At 37.2% G+C, this 23,595-nt stretch overlaps 1 protein-coding gene across 2 annotated transcripts; it reads left to right on the forward strand.

Annotated features, from left to right (window-relative positions):
* The first annotated feature begins 846 nt into the window (after positions 1-846).
* Positions 847-23,400, forward strand: ndufs1 (NADH:ubiquinone oxidoreductase core subunit S1). 2 transcript variants are annotated; one of them, XM_015370500.1, is made up of 19 exons: positions 847-962; positions 1,688-1,770; positions 3,818-3,924; positions 4,356-4,463; positions 4,549-4,625; positions 4,772-4,853; positions 8,050-8,180; positions 8,267-8,452; positions 8,536-8,670; positions 8,766-8,880; positions 8,954-9,099; positions 11,733-11,861; positions 11,938-12,067; positions 12,147-12,307; positions 12,386-12,540; positions 13,388-13,563; positions 13,644-13,778; positions 13,893-13,965; positions 22,990-23,400. In XM_015370500.1, the coding sequence occupies exons 2-19, from the start codon at positions 1,689-1,691 to the stop codon at positions 23,079-23,081; spliced, it is 2,220 nt and encodes a 739-aa protein (XP_015225986.1). In that variant the 5' UTR covers positions 847-962; position 1,688; the 3' UTR covers positions 23,082-23,400. The 2 variants fall into 2 exon arrangements, with proteins under 2 accessions (XP_015225986.1, XP_015225987.1); XM_015370501.1 differs by lacking the exon at positions 1,688-1,770 and having other exon boundaries at positions 871-962.
* The last annotated feature ends 195 nt before the right edge of the window (positions 23,401-23,595 follow it).

Genomic DNA, 23,595 nt, shown 5'->3' on the forward strand with positions numbered 1-23,595 from the left:
TCCCAACGGGGAGTTTTTCCTCTCCACTGTCGCTTCATGCTTGCTCATCATAGACAGGTTCTCTCAACCCGTGTTATCCAAACTGGACTTCCATCTTCCAGGTCCCTGAGTGAAGCTCTAATATCAGCTCACACGTAATCCACTGGATCTCCCCATAAAGCTCAGCATACCGTCTCGCTAAACAGCAGTCTACAGACTGATCAACTTCATCTATTTCCGCTCCACCACCAGAATCAGGTCTAGGGGGGAAACAGCCCTATTATTTGCTCCTGTTCATGCATATTTATCAAAATTAAGCGCTTTGTTTCCTGCTGAAGTCTGAGCGCCAAAGACAAAGTCATTATATCAATAAATTTCTCCTAATTGTCTTCTCTTCATTTGAGTTTTTCAGATTGAAATAGCACACCTGACCAAGTATACATACATGTACTGCACATCAAGTGAACATACTTAGTTGTGTTAACTTAATCCATCTGGGTAATCATATTTTTACAAAAACTTGATTTCTGGCTTCACTGGAGTGTAATACCCGAAATAATAGTAATAATAATAAGCTTTATATATTTATATACTATTTATACAAAAAAACAAACAAAAACAAAAAAAACTAATTATAAAGTGCTGCAGAGGGATACATTTTTTTAAAAGCATATACAAAGGAATATAAAAAAAAATCAATCAATAAAAGATGATCATTAAGAGGAAGATTTGCCCACATTTAAAGTCAAACAACCATCAAATGTTTCTATAGAAATCTATTTAACCCATTAGTTTCACGTTGCTATGATAAATGAGCTGCTTAATAAGATTATAAAAAGACTGGGAGACGCATGTACTCAGCTATTACACACAACTAGTCCTCTTGTTCGGGATTATGGTCAGGATTACTTAATCCGTGACGCAGCAGAAATAGAAGACAGTCAACAATCTGCGAGGCAAGCAGCCCACCATATACCCACAGGGTGAGTAAACCGATCCTTTAAATCACACAGAGAAGCATCAAATATTGATAACGCGCTTTCTTATGCTTAATAACCTAATTGTTACCATGAAAAAAAAAAAAAAAAAATGGTATCAAATCCGATTTGACGTTAAAGATATAAAATGCATCCCCATTTGTGTAATGAACAGCTTGTTTTTAGCTCATTTAATTAGGTTATTTAACGTGAGTCAAACATTTTAACTGCTTGCCTTTTTGTGTTTTTAATTTTGCTTGTTTTATTAAAACAGGGATATTTTGTAAATTATGACTGAATCTCACTGAGACAGCTTGTATAAAGAAAGGTGAAAAATAAAATAAATTAGCTTTCATTAGTTATGTTTTATAAGTAGCGCGCTAGCAAAACATTAACAGTATTAGCTCGTGACAGCTAGCAAGTTTTCTTTACGTTTGGGACATTAAGCAGCTGTTTAAAAACATTTTTATAGTGTTTTAATTATCATATTATAGCTGCCTATCTGTGCGTTGTCGGTTGAGAGAGTTTCTTTTCTTGTTCTATTACTTTAAAGTGTTGTAGCCTACGCTAGCTTGCGATGCAAACGTTAGCTAGCCTTCATTTTTTTTTGTGAGCTGTCAGTTTAGAAAATCTAATATATTGTTAAATCTCTGTTCTATAATATTTATTTTCCTCTCGTCGGGTAGGTTTGAGTCTCAGTGTTAAGATGCACGTTTCTGTGTTTCTTCCAGCATGTTGCGTTTGCCTGTTATGAATCGCAGTTTCCTTCCAGCAGCTATCATTAAAGCAGGCGCGGCTGCTGCAGCTCACAATGGTAACTATGCAGCTCACTTCACCAGATTATTAGTTGATCCTGCCTCGGTTACAGCTCCTACAACGTGTTTTGTGTTCTTGCATAACAGCTATTTACGGAAGAGGATTAGGGCCACTGAAAATATTAAAAAAGTTAACTGATTTTTAAATTTTATTTCTGTATAATACAAGAAAAAAGTCAGAATTCTGGCTTTAATCCCAGAATTCTGGCTTTTTTCTCAAAATTCTTACTTTTTTTCTCAGAATTTTGACTTTAATGTCAGAATTCTGACTTTTTTTTCCTCAGAATTCTGACTTTGATCTTAGAATTCTGATTATTTTTTAGATTTAAGTCATAATTCTGAGATTAAATTCATAATTCTGAGAAAAAAAGTCAGAATCCAGACTTTTTTCTCAGAATTCTGAATTTAATCTTACAATTCTGACTGAATTCTGCTAGCAAACGTGTTAGCAACAAGCCGTAGCCATGTCTGTTTTAGAGACTAGCTCTCTTGTTTTAATCACCTTCTGCTCTCCCATTAATGAAATAGCATCATCGGGACCCCTCGGCCACGTAAAAAGACGCCTAATTCCGTCATTTTTCACCAATGTGTTACTGGCCCTCTCAAACAACTTATATCTTTGTCACTGAAGCTGAGTGCTCCATCATCTCTTCCTTCATGGTGCCCATGTGCTTTAAGATCCAAAATTCGGAGATTAAAGTCATTATTCTGAGATTATAGTCATAATTCTGAGAAAAAGAGCCATAATTCTGAGAAAAAAAGTCTGAATTCTGACCTTTTTGTTATATTATACAGAAATAAAAAAATCAGTGAACTTTTTTAATATTTTCAGTTGCCCTAATCCTTTTCGATAGCTATTGGTCCTCTGTGGCTGAAAAAAAATAACCCTCTCAAACAACTCACATCTTTGTCAGTGAAGCTGAGTGCTCCCACATCTCTTCCTTCATGGTGCCATTTACATTAAGATCCAAAATTCTGAGATTAAATTCAGAATTCTGAGATTAAATTCAGAATTCTGAGATTAAAGTTAGAATTCTGACTTTTTTCTTAAGTTATACAGAAATAAAATGTTAACATCACTTAACTTTTTTCAGTGACCCTAATCCTCTTCCGTAGGTATTTGTCCGCTGTGGCCGAAAAAAAATATTTAATACTGGTTTGATACTGGTAACTTTGCTCCACCTGATGGATTAAGGATTATAAACCAAGCTGGTTTTACAGTAGGGTTAGTTTCAGTCACTTTCAGGAGGATCCAGATAATTTAGCATATATGTGAAAAATAAATAAAGAGAAGTAAATAAGTGAAAAAAATAATAATTATACATAAGTTTTTGTTAATCTAGTGTTAGTTTCGGTTTAGTTGAATTATTATGCTGACAGTTAAAGCAACTCAAATGTGTGTGTTGAGATAGTAACTAGGTTTCTGGGCATCCCCAAAATCTTCTACTTAGCTTCCTTCACTGCATCGTTAATGGTGTGCTGACATGCAGTGCGCTTATCAAGGCGGCTGCACTTCCTGTAAAAGGAAAGCTCTCCAAAAGGTCATCAGGGCAGCATCGAAAACAATCGGCTGCAGCCTTCCCACTCTGGAACATATCTATACCTCCTGATGCTGCAAAAAAAAAACTTTTATCTAAAGCCATCATGGCTCTAAACCCACTTTTTTCTCTTTATATGTAACCTACATATGCCTAACTACTGAGTCGTCAGCACGTTTTAATGTTTTTGTACCTTGGTAAGTGACCATGTATGGAAAAATGTATTTATGTTAATATGGATGATTGCTTTTCAGAGCAAAAGAAGGTTTCCAGAGCACTTTATCCCAGAAAATGAATGGAAAGTTAAGTGGAAGGGAGAGTTTTAACAATTACTTTACTTCAGAATTTCTTGCTGTGTTTAAGCATTATTTATGATAATACCATGAAGTTCCAGTTGACTTTACCCTGATTGGATAATCATGTATTTCACGAGCATCATGGATTACTACTTTGTATGACTTATTGTAGCACAGATTCATGATGAAATTATGAATGTCTTTGTCTGAAGCTCGCGCTGCATCTGCAGCCACAGCCGCTGCTGCTGCCAGGAGCCTCCTGGAGGTGTTTGTGGATGGGAAGCCTGTCATGGTGGAGCAAGGAACTACGGTGTTGCAGGTCATATAAAGACTCTAACTTAAAAATGTTCTTGGTGTCATTTTAAAAAATTGAAAAAAGAAAAAAACTTTTATAAAAAATTTTTCAGTGAGAACAAATCTAAGGTAAAGAATGATTGGTTTAACAAAATTACCTAAACCTGAAAACACCTTACAGGGTTTGGTGGGAAATGCGTTATGTGTAAATCTGTGGGAGAAACACCTCATGTTAACTTGTTAACTATGATGCTGTGGGCCTATCCCCGGCCAAACACTCTAAGAGCTTTTTATTTTATAACAGAACATGGCAGTGTTTACCTATATATTTACATTTTTTATCAAATTATGTACAAACATTGGTTTATTTGCCCACCGATTAAATTAAATCCAAATTTGGATTGAGACATTTTTTTGCATATCTCCTTACCTGATGCTGGCTGTATTCTCTTCCAGGCATGTGAGAAGGCTGGGATGCAGATACCCCGCTTCTGTTACCACGAGCGCTTGTCAGTTGCTGGAAACTGTCGTATGTGTCTTGTGGAGATAGAGAATGTTCCCAAGGTAATGTTTAGGCTACATCCATTCTTGGTCTTTATACACAGACGAAGGTAGCTGTAGTAGCTTATATGTTTTTGTCTGTTTCTAGCCTGTTGCAGCCTGTGCAATGCCTGTCATGAAAGGCTGGAACATCCTCACCAACTCTGACAAAACAAGAAAGGCCAGGTAGGGTTGAACTTACAAGAAAAGTTGCTAAACTAATGTTTTTATTCATTGCTTGCTGGATCTTTTTATTCAGACTTAAAACATGTTAAAGTTTCCCAAATATTCTGTTAGAAACGATCTTAAAACTTGTGTTGAATTTTGAACAGAGAGGGTGTGATGGAGTTTCTTCTGGCAAACCATCCTCTGGATTGTCCAATTTGTGATCAAGGAGGTGAATGCGATCTTCAGGTAATCTGTCCATCTCTTTTCCAGGCAATGTACCACACAAACTGTTCTACAAAAATCAAAGCAAATACAAGGTTAGTAATCTACTGAACCCTTGCTATAATGCTGTTCACCTATCACGGCCTCGCTGCTTCAAGGATTTTCATTGTGCATCGTGTTCTGCCTTCTGATTGGCTAAAAAGTCTCCATGCTTCTTCTCTACATGTGTGTACATAATGTGACGGTTTAATATACATTTACGTAACACAGCTTGCCAAATTTAAGTTTGCAAATTTTCTCCGAAACCCATAATGTGGACAAAATGTTCTGCACCGACAAAGCAATTACGGACAGGCCCAAAAGGCAGGAAGATGCTAACTATCGCAGAAAAAGTTAAACTTCTAGACATGCTAATTTAGGATAGAGGTTATGCGGCTGTAGGTCGCCCTTATGGAATTCATTAATCTTCCGTTGGTTCCATAAAGAAGAAGGAAAATAACATAAAGAGGACAGTAGCAATAAGTTTTGATAAGGATGCAAAAAAGGGTTGCAACTGTCCGCAACCAGACCAAGGTAAAGATCGAGTCTGCATTAGCTTTGCTGATTAATGACTGCAGAAAAAAGAACATTACGCTGGATATGAACGTTATCTGCACAAAAGCTAGAACACTGTATCAAAAGGACAGCAATGACATTCATGACAGGGAAGAGGAGGAGGATGCAGATACAATACAATACAAGGGAAAATGAGGATATAAAAAAAAAAAGGTGTGAAAAACTAGCAATGAAATAAAATAGCGTAAGGACTGTTTAAAATAGAAAAATGTATGAACTTAAACGAAAATTAACTATTAGGGCGTTGTCACGCCTTGCCGTTTTAGCCGGCTTTTGCCTGACATCCCTGAATCTCCTAAAACGCTGGCATTCGCTGAACTTTCTATTTATTTTTTCAATTTCGGGCTTATACATAGCGTATTCATAACGTGTCCAGTATTATGTCCAAGACAGCCTAACTTGTGCATAACGCAAGGCAGCGTAATGTTCATGAAATGATGCACTATACCAGTGTCCTAAGGGGGGCAGCAATGCACCCAGAGGCGCCCGGCCTGCATAAAAAGATTTCTTTGATTGCGATAGGCTCAAAGACATCTTTTTATGCCCTAGCTGCTGTTTATTGCTCCAAGATTTGTAAAAGTGGAACCAAATGGAAGGTGTGTCCTGTTAGATCTGGTCTAAATTTAACACAGCATCTTAGAAATAAGGACACAGTTCTGATTGTGCTGCTAAAAGGAAAGTCTGAGGCTGCTTCAGATCGTGGATGAGTTCCTGTAATTGATGGAACCACGCCCTCTGCCCTTAAGCATGAAATCCTGAAGAAGAATCTCCAGCCCTCGGTTTGTGACCATGTACTTGGGTTATATAACAGGACAATGTTTCAAAGAACATCAGCAGGTCAACACACAATTAATTATTTAGAGAAGCCTGGACAACATCTGGACCCGTTTAGATGCTGTGGTGTGACCCTAAAACAGGCCGTTCATTCTGGACTGTGAACTGTGGCAAAAGTTAAACAGTTCTGTGAAAGAAATGGACCAAAATTATTGAAAAAGATTTATATTCAAGTATTGCAAACACTTAATAGTTACTGGAGGGGCAACAGAACCAGTCATTACATTTAGGTGTCAATCATATGTTCAAATAGAGCCAAATTAGTTTGAATAGCATTTTTCTTAAATTAATTCATCATAACATTAATTGATGCAAATCGATTATTTTTTTTAGACTTATCGATAAATAATCAGATAGCAAAAGGTTCCTTAGAGAAAAGTTTTTACAGAATTAAACCAGGTGAAACTAAAACGCTGCACTGGTGGCTCCTGGATAGAGAATATTGACAGATGAAAATATCTTTTTTTATTCTTAAATGCAAAATATTTATATATTTTTTGGCGATTTTGGTATAATTACTGCTCTAAGTGAGTTGCTCTGTCAGATAAATCCATGTTTTAGAGTCTCTGCTCCCCAGTTAACGATTAACTAAATACTAAATTAGTTGACCTATATTTCAATATTCAATTACTCTTGATTAATCCAATTAATCAAACCTTTTAAAAGCAAATAAGAGATAAAAAGCTTTAAAAACCCTTAAAGATTCTTAGAAAAAGAGCATTGAAATATACGGGATGCCAGAGCAGAGACCTTAGAACTGTAACTTAAAGGTGTTGTCAGAGATCTTGGAAAAATGGCTCCAGCAAGCTCTAGTTTTGAACATACACAACCAAGCCTCTCCCTTCAGACCACCCCTCGAAACCACGGCTTCAAAACACATGAACACGCATGCTGTCTGCAGCGTCTGAGCAGCTGAAACAGCGTGTTGCTGATCTCGGAGCTGGCAGAGCGCTACATAGCAGGACAATGCAGAGTGCTATGATCACAACTCTAAAACAGATTATTAACGCCTAATTAACTTAAAATACCGAAATCTGCCGGCAAAATGTGTTCGCTTTTATTACCCTGGTGCCTGCAGTTTGGATTACAGACATGAAAAACGCCTTCCAGCCGCAAGGAGGCGATCGGGCAATAGGCTGCTGTTGAATGGGATTCCTAGTGACAGCGCACCGCCGGTGTACGGGGGTCTGAAAAAATATTTGTAGGCAGGATGGTAATCTTCTCACTTCAAAATAGATTCAAACTACTTTTTACCCACTGATCACAGTAAATATAGCTGCCATTGTTACAGGCAAAGAAAGGATACCGTAGTTCCGCCCAATGCGCATCAGACCCACTTTTTCAACCGTGCAGCCAGAGTAGCAACGATGCTTCAACCTCGCATCAGAACTAAACTTGTACAAGCATAAAAAATGAAGCAGCACACGTGTTTTTGCTGCTCTTGTTGCTTTAGGTGTGAAAGTAGCATAACAGTGGCTAGCTTCCAGCCATGGCGTCCTGCACGAGCATTGGGGGGTCGATTCGTTCATGTGTCAGGGTACGCACACAAGGGCGGAGGGACAAGCAGCCGACCATGATTGACGTGTCAGAAACCAATCGGGTACCACACATTTGTGATTGGTTGGGGTAATTCATTGATTTCTCACTGTAGCGGCGACCATTTATTTTAGTTTAACTTCCAGACCTTCTATTTCACTGCTTGTAATTCGTTGGAAAAGATCTCCTACTGCACCTTTAATAGGAGAAATGTCTAATAATGTTTCTGCTGTAGGACCAGTCCATGCAATTTGGCAGCGACCGCAGCCGCTTCACGGAGGCCAAAAGAGCAGTTGAAGATAAAAACATTGGACCCCTTATAAAAACCATCATGACCCGCTGTATCCAGTGCACTCGCTGTGTGCGGTGGGTCACACTTTAAACTCTAAATCTGGACGTCGTATCACTTTGAAATGAGCCTCCACGCTGATGCTCTGCTGTCGTTTCTGCAGTTTTGCCAGTGAGATAGCAGGAGTGGAGGACCTCGGCACCACTGGGAGAGGCAACGACCTCCAGATTGGGACCTACGTGGAGAAGATGTTCATGTCAGAGTTATCGGGGAACATAATTGATATATGTCCAGTGGGAGCTCTGACGTCTAAACCTTACGCCTTCACCGCTCGTCCCTGGGAGACCAGGTTTTTAGATGGTCCTTAACGTGTGGGTTAGCTTTTCACTGGATCAAAAATCTATTCTATGTTGATATTTGTTTTGATTACAGGAAGACTGAATCCATTGATGTTCTGGATGCTGTGGGGAGTAACATAGTGGTGAGCACCCGTGGAGGAGAAGTGATGAGAATTTTACCTCGAATTCACGAGGACATAAATGAGGAATGGATCTCTGATAAAACCAGGTTCAGTCCTTATCATTTCTAAACCACATCCCCAGTCCTCACAAGCAACATCTGCACCATTTGTTTACGAGATCTTTTTTTTAAATTGTTGATAGGTTTTCTTATGATGGACTAAAGAGACAGAGGCTTATTCAACCAATGGTGAAAAGTGAGTCAGGGAACTTCGTCCCAGCATCGTGGGAAGACGTGCTAACCCGAGTGGCCGGAGCGGTCAGTATTTTACAGATTTATGGCTTCCTGTTAAAGTCAAGGAAGTGAGAGGTTACACTATCTCTTTGGGCAGTTGCAAAGCGTCCAAGGAAGCGAGATTGCGGCTGTTGTCGGAGGTCTGGCTGACGCAGAGGCTCTGGTTTCCCTGAAAGACTTGCTGAACCGTTTGAACAGCGATAACCTATGCACTGAGGAAATGTTTCCCATGGCTGGATCTGGGTAAGAGATCAGTGTTGTTTTCGTCAACGACGATGAAATTATTTCATTGACGGGACAGGACTGAATAAAAAAGTTAGCGGGTGTCTGCCAGACGTTTAAAATGCATCATTGTGCTATAAACTGTTAGACAAGCTAAGCTGGATTAGCTGTGCTGCTGCTTCCTGTTTGAACATGCCCACCACCTGGAATGCAATGGTGCACATTCTGTATGACCACAGATGGACCATGGCAGCAGCGGCAGGACAGTACTGAGCTCTCAACTCTGACAAACTCAGCTGTATTTGTGCAGAATTGTGTCTTTGCGGGGCTTAGCTCAGAGTCTGCGCTTTATGCTCCACACTGATGGTTTGCTCTCAGCAGTATGGCTCCTCCTGTATGGAACGATATATATTTGCCTTCGGTTTGAGCGCGCAGGAACCAATCCGAACACGCACTGAGACAACACGCGCACGCTCAAAACCAGTCTGGCTCGCGCTCAACTCTGAAAAACTCTTCTCAACACACTATCGTCGCGCTCAGTTCCATCTCTGCGCGTGCTCGGATCAGTCTCTGCTCGCGCTCGACCTGCTCTCACTGCGCTCAACACCAGCTGTGCGCTCGACTCTGTCTCTGCGCTCGCGAATTCATAAATGTCTGTAAATATGGCGGTTGGCAAACAACTGGATCGGGATTAAAACAAATTTATCTTACTGTCTGCTGACTGAATGATTGTGTTTAAATGAAAATAACGCTGAACTAGAATCACAGCAAATTACAGTTCCTTATAGGACAACTTCTTCAATACATTGTAAGGCCAATATCATCACAAACATTTCTCCTTTTGGAGGCTGAATTCAATCACTGATTCTTTTACCCGATTTAAAATTAAATTCTGTAAGTAAAATGAAACACTCTTCCTAATATCTGAACATTTTGAAGCATCCCTAAAAATGTTCCCATATCTAAAATATTTTTATCTAAATATTGCTGAACCATACTTAAATCTGAAATATCCTCCTAATTTCTCTTTTTAAACAGCAAAATTAAATCCATATCAATAGCAGGCAAAACGAGATGGATGAGGTGATGATCTAATAACTATTTTACTGACATTTATTTAAAATAATTCAAAATATTTTATAGTACTATCTGCTGTCCATTAACTTGAATGTTGACCACATAACTAACAGAGTTGTTTGATTACCTGATTGTGTTTTTGTTGTTTTTTTTTCATTTAAACGGATGTAGTATTTGGAAAGAATACTTTGATTGGATGAAAAAAAGCTGGGCCTGATTGGCTGATGGTGTGGTTTATTTACATACATTTCTGAATTCGCGAGCGCAGAGACAGAGCCGAGCGCACAGCTGGTGTTGAGGGCGGAGAGAGCAGGTCGACCGCGAGCAGAGGCTGATCCGAGCACGTGCAGAGATGGAACTGAGCGCGACGACAGTGTGCTGAGAAGAGTTTTTCAGAGTTGAGCACGCGCCAGACCGGTTTTGAGTGCACGCGTGTTGTCTCACTGCGCGCTCGGATTGGTTCTTGCGCGCTCAAACCGAAGGCACAAATATCGCTCCATACTCCTGCTCTCGCTACTTAGTAAGCTATATGTGGCCAATCATCCTCTGCCAAGCTTTAAAAATCCCTTTACTATCAATATTTTATTTCTTCCAGCTCAAAAGAGGTTATAGTAAACAGTCTTTAATTTCTACCAAAATGAATCCCTAAATTATATCAAAGCAAATATTCGATTGCATACACTTTTTGGATAAAGACCCAGATGAAAAGGTAAAAAGAATACTAATCTCTCCTTCTCATTTCTTTCTATTCAAATATGATGTAAATATTTCCTTGTATAGTCATTGAAACAATCATCTCCTTTGAATATTTCAACATTTCACTTCAAATATTCTAGAAATTTAAGTCCGGATTGCCATAGCATTATAAGGCAATTATGTAGGTTCTCTGTGAATTTTTTTAATGTCAGAGCCCTATGAATTGAAATCTACTTTGACCCCTGAGCAGTGGTAACAAAGGGGTAAATTCTTAAAGACAAATTTGCCAAAGTGGTAAGAAGAATGTTTTTGTTCTTTGCTTTTTTGGACTAATGAATGTTTTATTGATCTGTGTGTAATGCATAATTCATAGTAGATCAGGAAGTGTTTGCTTTTGGATGAAAAACCTTATATGTCTAAAACCATTCCTTTATTGTAAATTATTTCAGCTGGTCTGTCTGCTATTTTAACCAATAGAAATTTGTTGAACTAGATCTGCTATTTCCACTAATTTTGTGAGACGTTTGTATAAAGCATGGCATTAATTCATAAAAAGTAAATTTGAATTCTATAAATCAATTTTTTTGCCCATCAGCAATGATAAACTGCACAGCAGCATTCTATACCCAGTAATTTTGGTATCTAGGCAAGAGCTGTCAGGCTAGTAAAGAATCTGGTTGTTATTAGAAATTATAGGGTTAACTGTTTTATGAATTGCAACATAAAACTAGACTAAAACCTTTTTGAGTTTTAGTCGACTAAAAATATCACATATAGTAATGACTAAAATGTGACTAAATCCAAGATGGCTGTCAAAAACAACACTGAATGAGATGGAAACAAACATGATCCTGTTCTTTCCTTCTTGTCTTTTTAAATAGAACTGATCTACGTTCAAACTATCTTCTGAACACCAGCATTGCTGGCATTGAAGAAGCTGACGTGCTCCTGCTAGTGGGTACTAACCCTCGCTATGAGGCTCCTCTCTTCAATGCACGCATCAGAAAAAGGTGAATAACCTACATACCTTTTGGCTGTTTAGCTAAATACTGTACTTAACTGCACTTCAATATGACATTATCTCAGCTGGTTGCACAACGAGCTGCACATAGCTTTAGTGGGCAAGGAAGTGGAACTAAGCTACACGTATGATCATCTCGGAGAGTCCGCCAAGGTCCTGAGAGAAATTGCTTCAGGAACACACCCGTTTGCTCAGGTAACCTTTGGGTCATTCACGGTCAGTCGTGTTCCCAGTCATCGACTCTCAACTGTGTTGCTTTTGGCTGTTCTTGCAGCTTTGGGCTCAGGCGAAGCACCCTGTTGTTGTAGTTGGCAGCAGCTGCCTGCAGAGAGAGGACGGGGCTGCGATAATGGCTGCTGTGTCAACTATTGCTCAGAATGCTGGAGTCAGCAGCGGCCAGCAGGAAACCTGGAAGATCCTCAATGTGCTTCATAGGTAAAAATCAGACAACTCTCACTAATAGGACTTTTTCAAAACTGATTTCAATATGTACCATTTTGCTTGTGTCATCAGGGTTGCCAGTCAGGTGGCGGCACTTGATCTTGGATATAAGCCAGGTGTTAAAACAATCAAGGAGAATCCACCCAAAATTTTGTTTCTGCTGGGGGCGGATGCTGGCTGTATTACTCGTCAAGACCTGGCAAAAGACAGCCTGATCATTTATCAAGGTTATCATTTTTTTTTGTTTTATTATATATCATCACAGCATCAGAGGCTCTCTTAGCAAATATACTTAAAGGTTAAGTTGAATTCGGACAGTCCTGCAGACACAGAAGAAAATATGAATAATCTGATATATTTTGGTGCAGAAAGTTTTCATATGGTTGGATTAGTTCAACAATGTGTTAGGCCTGTTGTTTATACAGGATATCAGAGCCTGCGACAGTGTATTATCATCATTATCAAAATATTAATAGTTTTATTTTTCCCTTTTTTTCTTCATGTTTCAAAAAAGAAAAAACAATGTTTTTATTATTTTATGAAGTTGTGCACAATTGTAAAGAGGAAGGATATTTGACAATTTGAATTGACACTCATAATTCCCACAGAATAATGATGCCACTACCGTGTTTTTCTAGTAAGGAGCTCCTGAAATATTATGTTCGCTTTAGAGGGCTTTGCCATGAATTCCATAACGTTCAGTTTTGGTCTTTTGACCAAAGCGCCTTCTTCCATGCTCGCTGTGTCTGTACATGGACCTTTACTCACTTCTTGCCACTCGTCTATAAAGCCCAAACATGTGGAGTGCACTGCTTTTGGTCATGCTGTCAACAGATTGCCCCAGTGCAGCTGTGGATCTCTGCCGCTTCTCTGATAAATGCTAATTTCTCAACCTGCAATTTGCATTGGATAGTTGGCTGTTATTTGTCACTGTACTCTTTTGAGTGCAGTACTGCATTATTACAATTTACAATTAAATTGTACGGTAATAATGAAATAAAATTCATAGTGTGTCAGTTTTCCAGGAAAAAAGGCGTACATGATTAGAGTATAACCTCCTTTATGATCACCCAGGCCACCATGGCGACGTAGGCGCCCCAACAGCCGATGTCATTCTCCCCGGAGCTGCATATACAGAAAAATCTGCCACTTATGTGAACACTGAGGGCCGTGCCCAGCAGACCAAGGTTGCTGTGACTCCTCCTGGAATGGCCAGGGAGGACTGGAGGATCATAAGAGCCATATCTGAGGTCAGGCATAGCAAAGCTCCAAACATAATAATAAAAATAAAGACTGTAGATGGTTATAATGTTGTTTTTACCTTTTTAAGCTGGCCGGCGTGACTCTGCCTTATGACAGTCTTGATGAAGTACGTGACAGACTGGCAGAAGTTTCCCCTAATCTTATTCGATATGATGATATTGAGGAGGCTAACTACTTTAAGCAGGCTAATGAACTGTCCAAGGTCAGCAGCTGTCCTCCTAACTGTGATAGTAGTCCATCACATAAAAAAACAGAAGCATGTTGTTTCATCAGTTTGTACTGGTTTACATCATCTAGGTCTGTTTTTTTATTTCAGGCTGTGAACCAAGCTGACCTCGCTGAACCTTTAGTTCCTCCACAGCTTACTGTGAAGGACTTTTACATGACAGGTGGGTCGTCACAATGCCTCTGACCTGATCTCACTAAACTCATATTGGAATCACACATCCCCAAATATAAGCGTTTTTTTTTTATTTTTTTATTGTACACATTAGACCAAATAATTAACAAAAACTTCAGATTCTTTCATGATTGTTAAATATAAAAGAACTCTTATGTAAACATTGCACTCAACTGCAACTTGATCTTAACATACCATTAATAAAAAGACATATATGTGTTATATATCCAAAATAAACTTTCTGTTTTAGGTTGGCAAGGATTAAGAACTTTGAGAACTTTTTTATACAGACTTCTGATCAGAGCATTTTAAATAAATGGAGGCAAAAAGGAACATCTGGAAATAAAAACATCCTTGACTTGCATTGTGGAAGTAGAAAAGAAACAGGACAGATAACAGGAAAATGTTTACCCCTATAGGTCTTTTATCCTTTGGTAAAAGTTTTAGATTGCTAAAGGTGTCCTTTTTTATCTGCTTCTAGACATTTAGGTGCAAATATGAAAAGTTATAGCTAGAATGTGCAGTACATTCTAGTACCAAGTCACACAGCTTGGATTCATTTTGACCAAATATTGGTGGATAATATTTTTAAAGTATTTCATTATGCTGGAATTTATAAAATATATATAAAAAAGAATTTTTAAACCTCACATAACACAGGAAAATGGTTTATTTTTAATGTTAGACAGCAATGAGAAGTGTTTTTGTTTTGTTTTTTGAACCATCTGAATCTGCTGGTTTCAACTGCAAATCCAGCTACAGTGATGACTTTAATATTTCACGTAATCAGCTGAAAAAGTTTGTTAGGCAGTTTTTGTTGACTTATTTTCATATAATTTTGCAACACCAACACTAGATTTTTTTTTTTTCAATCAGAAAGTAGTGTTTGCAACTGTTTTTTTTAATAGATTTAGATTTGTTACCACATCCTCTGATTGTTCTGCTTTGATGCTCCTGTGTTTGGATTGAAAGTTATGTTTTATGAAATGTTCAATAACGAATCTGGAGGGTTAAACTTAGTGTGACATGATATTTAATGGTTGCTGTGCAAGTAGAAGCAAAATGAATCCAAATAAGTATAAAAATGTGTTCCAAATCCCTTAAAGATTTGTAAAAAAAAAAAAAAAAAAAAAAAAAGCATTTTAAAAAAGTATTTTATTGCAGGAGTATAATCCCTGAAAAATGCTAATAAGCATAATAATTTAAAAGGTCTAACAAAGACTAATAACCTAAAAACGCATAATTGGGACTATAATAAATTAATAAATGCAATTGAAGCAATTTTCACTTTAGTTACCAGTTGATCAAAGTGCAGTTTGGCGTCACCAACTCGACAATGAATCCATTTGGTACCACCTGCAGCGATGCAGCGGAAAAGGGTTTTCTCTCACCATCACCAAGCATTTCCAAATCAAATGCTGCAGAAGGAACTGCAGTCCACCTAAAAGTAAATATGTAAATTAGTATGAACTGTTGGGAATATTATTAAGATAGAAATATTGGCCCCATGTTTCTATTTGGAATACTGTCACACGCAGTGAGGGATAGGTACTTTTAATGTTTAAAAAGATTCAATAGAAATCCCTAGATGCCAGCCTTCACTTGCAGAGCCTGCTTGGATCCTGTTCCCAGAGCGACTATTATGCAGATGGGTCATAATTATTAGAGTTGAGTCAGCCAACGTGGCACTTTTTGAGACCCATTTGCTCATCACAAACACTTGCAAAGCTTTGTAATGAAAATGTGTTTGATTGTTAAAAGTACATTTATAGGTTACATTGTAAAGATGCAATTTGAAAATCAGCTCCTAGATTATTATGTGAATGACTTTGCATCTATTTAAGCATGTTTTTTCGGAGAGTCATCATGTTGTAGCAGCTCAGCAGGATCACTGAAGTAGCATCAATGCTACAGATCCGACAATCTCCTTTATGCAGCTTTTTATGGATGCATGCTTGTTTACGTCTTATCTGCTTTAATTGAATATTTATATTCTAATCCACCAAATTTTTTTTCTACTTGACTTAAAGTGTCCCTTTGATTTAAAATGTGTATGTATACGTTTGTAAATGCGCATTTAGAAACATGCAGAGGAATATTTACAGTTTACATCCAACAAAGGCTGTTTCCATAATTTTTTTATGGTGTTGTCGACCTTAAATGTGATTCAGCTTCAATGTTCAATTTTAAATCCGGTTTGATGTTATTTAGATCAAAATAATTAAATGGAGCCATATTTGATTTATTTGGGGTAAGCTATAGTACTTTTCAGCATGTTAACCTATGGATTTAAAAAGTTTGCATGACTTTGACAGATTTTCATGGCAGGTGAAAAGTGTTCCTGGATTTCTGAACACTTTTGCACAAATTTAGTAATCGATTAACGGTTAACTGGAGTATAGAGAGTGTAAAACATTCCTTTAGCGGACAGAGCAACCCACATAGAGCAGTAATTATATCAAAATTGTTAAAAAATATGTCTAAACATTTTGCATTTAAGATAAAAAAAATCTTTTTTGTCTATCAGTATGCTCTATCCTGAACTCCTCAAGTGGAAAAGTGTTAGTTTCACCTGGTTTAATTTGGCAAAAATTCTCCTTTAAGGAACCTTTGGCTATCTGATCATTATGCGATTAATGGAAAAAAATAATCAACAAATTTATCGATTTTGCAAAATAATTGTTACTTGCTGCCCTAATATATGTGTATGTATANCGCGCCAGACCGGTTTTGAGTGCACGCGTGTTGTCTCACTGCGCGCTCGGATTGGTTCTTGCGCGCTCAAACCGAAGGCACAAATATCGCTCCATACTCCTGCTCTCGCTACTTAGTAAGCTATATGTGGCCAATCATCCTCTGCCAAGCTTTAAAAATCCCTTTACTATCAATATTTTATTTCTTCCAGCTCAAAAGAGGTTATAGTAAACAGTCTTTAATTTCTACCAAAATGAATCCCTAAATTATATCAAAGCAAATATTCGATTGCATACACTTTTTGGATAAAGACCCAGATGAAAAGGTAAAAAGAATACTAATCTCTCCTTCTCATTTCTTTCTATTCAAATATGATGTAAATATTTCCTTGTATAGTCATTGAAACAATCATCTCCTTTGAATATTTCAACATTTCACTTCAAATATTCTAGAAATTTAAGTCCGGATTGCCATAGCATTATAAGGCAATTATGTAGGTTCTCTGTGAATTTTTTTAATGTCAGAGCCCTATGAATTTAAATCTACTTTGACCCCTGAGCAGTGGTAACAAAGGGGTAAATTCTTAAAGACAAATTTGCCAAAGTGGTAAGAAGAATGTTTTTGTTCTTTGCTTTTTTGGACTAATGAATGTTTTATTGATCTGTGTGTAATGCATAATTCATAGTAGATCAGGAAGTGTTTGCTTTTGGATGAAAAACCTTATATGTCTAAAACCATTCGTTTATTGTAAATTATTTCAGCTGGTCTGTCTGCTATTTTAACCATTTGAAATTTGTTGAACTAGATCTGCTATTTACACTAATTTTGTGAGACGTTTGTATAAAGCATGGCATTAATTCATAAAAAGTTTATTTGAATTCTATAAATCAATTTTTTTGCCCATCAGCAATGATAAACTGCACAGCAGCATTCTATACCCAGTAATTTTGGTATCTAGGCAAGAGCTGTCAGGCTAGTAAAGAATCTGGTTGTTATTAGAAATTATAGGGTTAACTGTTTTATGAATTGCAACATAAAACTAGACTAAAACCTTTTTGATTTTTAGTTGACTAAAAATATGTCATATAGTAATGACTAAAATGTGACTAAATCCAAGATGGCTGTCAAAAACAACACTGAATGAGATGGAAACAAACATGATCCTGTTCTTTCCTTCTTGTCTTTTTAAATAGAACTGATCTACGTTCAAACTATCTTCTGAACACCAGCATTGCTGGCATTGAAGAAGCTGACGTGCTCCTGCTAGTGGGTACTAACCCTCGCTATGAGGCTCCTCTCTTCAATGCACGCATCAGAAAAAGGTGAATAACCTACATACCTTTTGGCTGTTTAGCTAAATACTGTACTTAACTGCACTTCAATATGACATTATCTCAGCTGGTTGCACAACGAGCTGCACATAGCTTTAGTGGGCAAGGAAGTGGAACTAAGCTACACGTATGATCATCTCGGAGAGTCCGCCAAGGTCCTGAGAGAAATTGCTTCAGGAACACACCCGTTTGCTCAGGTAACCTTTGGGTCATTCACGGTCAGTCGTGTTCCCAGTCATCGACTCTCAACTGTGTTGCTTTTGGCTGTTCTTGCAGCTTTGGGCTCAGGCGAAGCACCCTGTTGTTGTAGTTGGCAGCAGCTGCCTGCAGAGAGAGGACGGGGCTGCGATAATGGCTGCTGTGTCAACTATTGCTCAGAATGCTGGAGTCAGCAGCGGCCAGCAGGAAACCTGGAAGATCCTCAATGTGCTTCATAGGTAAAAATCAGACAACTCTCACTAATAGGACTTTTTCAAAACTGATTTCAATATGTACCATTTTGCTTGTGTCATCAGGGTTGCCAGTCAGGTGGCGGCACTTGATCTTGGATATAAGCCAGGTGTTAAAACAATCAAGGAGAATCCACCCAAAATTTTGTTTCTGCTGGGGGCGGATGCTGGCTGTATTACTCGTCAAGACCTGGCAAAAGACAGCCTGATCATTTATCAAGGTTATCATTTTTTTTTTGTTTTATTATATATCATCACAGCATCAGAGGCTCTCTTAGCAAATATACTTAAAGGTTAAGTTGAATTCGGACAGTCCTGCAGACACAGAAGAAAATATGAATAATCTGATATATTTTGGTGCAGAAAGTTTTCATATGGTTGGATTAGTTCAACAATGTGTTAGGCCTGTTGTTTATACAGGATATCAGAGCCTGCGACAGTGTATTATCATCATTATCAAAATATTAATAGTTTTATTTTTCCCTTTTTTTCTTCATGTTTCAAAAAAGAAAAAACAATGTTTTTATTATTTTATGAAGTTGTGCACAATTGTAAAGAGGAAGGATATTTGACAATTTGAATTGACACTCATAATCCCCACAGAATAATGATGCCACTACCGTGTTTTTCTAGTAAGGAGCTCCTGAAATATTATGTTCGCTTTAGAGGGCTTTGCCATGAATTCCATAACGTTCAGTTTTGGTCTTTTGACCAAAGCGCCTTCTTCCATGCTCGCTGTGTCTGTACATGGACCTTTACTCACTTCTTGCCACTCGTCTATAAAGCCCAAACATGTGGAGTGCACTGCTTTTGGTCATGCTGTCAACAGATTGCCCCAGTGCAGCTGTGGATCTCTGCCGCTTCTCTGATAAATGCTAATTTCTCAACCTGCAATTTGCATTGGATAGTTGGCTGTTATTTGTCACTGTACTCTTTTGAGTGCAGTACTGCATTATTACAATTTACAATTAAATTGTACGGTAATAATGAAATAAAATTCATAGTGTGTCAGTTTTCCAGGAAAAAAGGCGTACATGATTAGAGTATAACCTCCTTTATGATCACCCAGGCCACCATGGCGACGTAGGCGCCCCAACAGCCGATGTCATTCTCCCCGGAGCTGCATATACAGAAAAATCTGCCACTTATGTGAACACTGAGGGCCGTGCCCAGCAGACCAAGGTTGCTGTGACTCCTCCTGGAATGGCCAGGGAGGACTGGAGGATCATAAGAGCCATATCTGAGGTCAGGCATAGCAAAGCTCCAAACATAATAATAAAAATAAAGACTGTAGATGGTTATAATGTTGTTTTTACCTTTTTAAGCTGGCCGGCGTGACTCTGCCTTATGACAGTCTTGATGAAGTACGTGACAGACTGGCAGAAGTTTCCCCTAATCTTATTCGATATGATGATATTGAGGAGGCTAACTACTTTAAGCAGGCTAATGAACTGTCCAAGGTCAGCAGCTGTCCTCCTAACTGTGATAGTAGTCCATCACCAATAAAAAAAAACAGAAGCATGTTGTTTCATCAGTTTGTACTGGTTTACATCATCTAGGTCTGTTTTTTTATTTCAGGCTGTGAACCAAGCTGACCTCACTGAACCTTTAGTTCCTCCACAGCTTACTGTGAAGGACTTTTACATGACAGGTGGGTCGTTACAATGCCTCTGACCTGATCTCACTAAACTCATATTGGAATCACACATCCCCAAATATAAGCGTTTTTTTTTTATTTTTTTATTGTACACATTAGACCAAATAATTAACAAAAACTTCAGATTCTTTCATGATTGTTAAATATAAAAGAACTCTTATGTAAACATTGCACTCAACTGCAACTTGATCTTAACATACCATTAATAAAAAGACATATATGTGTTATTTATCCAAAATAAACGTTCTGTTTTAGGTTGGCAAGGATTAAGAACTTTGAGAACTTTTTTATACAGACTTCTGATCAGAGCATTTTAAATAAATGGAGGCAAAAAGGAACATCTGGAAATAAAAACATCCTTGACTTGCATTGTGGAAGTAGAAAAGAAACAGGACAGATAACAGGAAAATGTTTACCCCTATAGGTCTTTTATCCTTTGGTAAAAGTTTTAGATTGCTAAAGGTGTCCTTTTTTATCTGCTTCTAGACATTTAGGTGCAAATATGAAAAGTTATAGCTAGAATGTGCAGTACATTCTAGTACCAAGTCACACAGCTTGGATTCATTTTGACCAAATATTGGTGGATAATATTTTTAAAGTATTTCATTATGCTGGAATTTATAAAATATATATAAAAAAGAATTTTTAAACCTCACATAACACAGGAAAATGGTTTATTTTTAATGTTAGACAGCAATGAGAAGTGTTTTTGTTTTGTTTTTTGAACCATCTGAATCTGCTGGTTTCAACTGCAAATCCAGCTACAGTGATGACTTTAATATTTCACGTAATCAGCTGAAAAAGTTTGTTAGGCAGTTTTTGTTGACTTATTTTCATATAATTTTGCAACACCAACACTAGATTTTTTTTTTTTCAATCAGAAAGTAGTGTTTGCAACTGTTTTTTTTAATAGATTTAGATTTGTTACCACATCCTCTGATTGTTCTGCTTTGATGCTCCTGTGTTTGGATTGAAAGTTATGTTTTATGAAATGTTCAATAACGAATCTGGAGGGTTAAACTTAGTGTGACATGATATTTAATGGTTGCTGTGCAAGTAGAAGCAAAATGAATCCAAATAAGTATAAAAATGTGTTCCAAATCCCTTAAAGATTTGTAAAAAAAAAAAAAAAAAAAAAAAAAGCATTTTAAAAAAGTATTTTATTGCAGGAGTATAATCCCTGAAAAATGCTAATAAGCATAATAATTTAAAAGGTCTAACAAAGACTAATAACCTAAAAACGCATAATTGGGACTATAATAAATTAATAAATGCAATTGAAGCAATTTTCACTTTAGTTACCAGTTGATCAAAGTGCAGTTTGGCGTCACCAACTCGACAATGAATCCATTTGGTACCACCTGCAGCGATGCAGCGGAAAAGGGTTTTCTCTCACCATCACCAAGCATTTCCAAATCAAATGCTGCAGAAGGAACTGCAGTCCACCTAAAAGTAAATATGTAAATTAGTATGAACTGTTGGGAATATTATTAAGATAGAAATATTGGCCCCATGTTTCTATTTGGAATACTGTCACACGCAGTGAGGGATAGGTACTTTTAATGTTTAAAAAGATTCAATAGAAATCCCTAGATGCCAGCCTTCACTTGCAGAGCCTGCTTGGATCCTGTTCCCAGAGCGACTATTATGCAGATGGGTCATAATTATTAGAGTTGAGTCAGCCAACGTGGCACTTTTTGAGACCCATTTGCTCATCACAAACACTTGCAAAGCTTTGTAATGAAAATGTGTTTGATTGTTAAAAGTACATTTATAGGTTACATTGTAAAGATGCAATTTGAAAATCAGCTCCTAGATTATTATGTGAATGACTTTGCATCTATTTAAGCATGTTTTTTCGGAGAGTCATCATGTTGTAGCAGCTCAGCAGGATCACTGAAGTAGCATCAATGCTACAGATCCGACAATCTCCTTTATGCAGCTTTTTATGGATGCATGCTTGTTTACGTCTTATCTGCTTTAATTGAATATTTATATTCTAATCCACCAAATTTTTTTTCTACTTGACTTAAAGTGTCCCTTTGATTTAAAATGTGTATGTATACGTTTGTAAATGCGCATTTAGAAACATGCAGAGGAATATTTACAGTTTACATCCAACAAAGGCTGTTTCCATAATTTTTTTATGGTGTTGTCGACCTTAAATGTGATTCAGCTTCAATGTTCAATTTTAAATCCGGTTTGATGTTATTTAGATCAAAATAATTAAATGGAGCCATATTTGATTTATTTGGGGTAAGCTATAGTACTTTTCAGCATGTTAACCTATGGATTTAAAAAGTTTGCATGACTTTGACAGATTTTCATGGCAGGTGAAAAGTCTTCCTGAATTTCTGAACACTTTTGCACAAATTTAGTAATCGATTAACGGTTAACTGGAGTATAGAGAGTGTAAAACATTCCTTTAGCAGACAGAGCGACCCACTTAGAGCAGTAATTATATCAAAATTGTTAAAAAATATGTCTAAACATTTTGCATTTAAGATAAAAAAAAATCTTTTTTGTCTGTCAGTATGCTCTATCCTGAACTCCTCGAGTGGAAAAGTGTTAGTTTCACCTGGTTTAATTTAGCAAAAATTCTCCTTTAAGGAACCTTTGGCTATCTGATCATTAAGTGAATAATGGAAAAAAATAATCAACAAATTTATCGATTTTGCAAAATAATTGTTACTTGCTGCCCTAATATATGTGTGTATATATATCTATATATAGATAGATAGATATATATATATATATAGATATATATACTTATACTATGTTTCTTTTTTTTTTCATTTTAAAATGTTGAATCTGCTGTTTAACTTTTTAATCTTTCAGGCAGTGATTCCCATTTAAAATCTGCTTTTAATATGTACTCCTAGATCCCATAAGCAGAGCCTCACAGACTATGGCGAAATGTGTAAAAGCCGTCACAGAGGGAGCACAAGCTGTGGAGGAGCCGGCAGTTTGCTAAAGCACAAACAAGAGCTGTCAAATGATGCGCACAACTTTTAAATTTGCACTTTTACTTTATGCATACTGTTTTGCACAGTGGAGCAGATGTTCTGTAATAGGGGCATTGTGTTACAATATATTATCAGCTTGTATTTAATAGAAATTCTGAGATGCGCTTTAAATAACTTCTCTCATTTTAACTAATCTGACCTTAAACTGTGAAATCATTATGGGGTATATTTATTTTTTTTCTGTAAGATGTTAGAAGATGTTTTTATTAGGTAAACAAAGTATATTTTGTGTATATTTTTGAAGAAAAAAAAATGTAGGAAGTCAAATAAATGGTTTAAAACCTATTTAAGTGTGTACTTTTGGAAGTGGTGTACAATTTAATTATTTTATGTAACAGTTATTGAAGTTTTCTAGATGCCAGTGTGTGTTTATGATTGACACCGTATCTGTCATCAGTGAACAGCGGGGCAACAGGAGGGCTGAGAACTCATGTGAACGATGAAAGTCGGAGTCCAGGTGGA

Source organism: Cyprinodon variegatus, unplaced genomic scaffold (assembly GCF_000732505.1).
Source record: "Cyprinodon variegatus isolate N-32 unplaced genomic scaffold, C_variegatus-1.0 Scaffold46, whole genome shotgun sequence".
Lineage (NCBI taxonomy): Eukaryota > Metazoa > Chordata > Actinopteri > Cyprinodontiformes > Cyprinodontidae > Cyprinodon > Cyprinodon variegatus.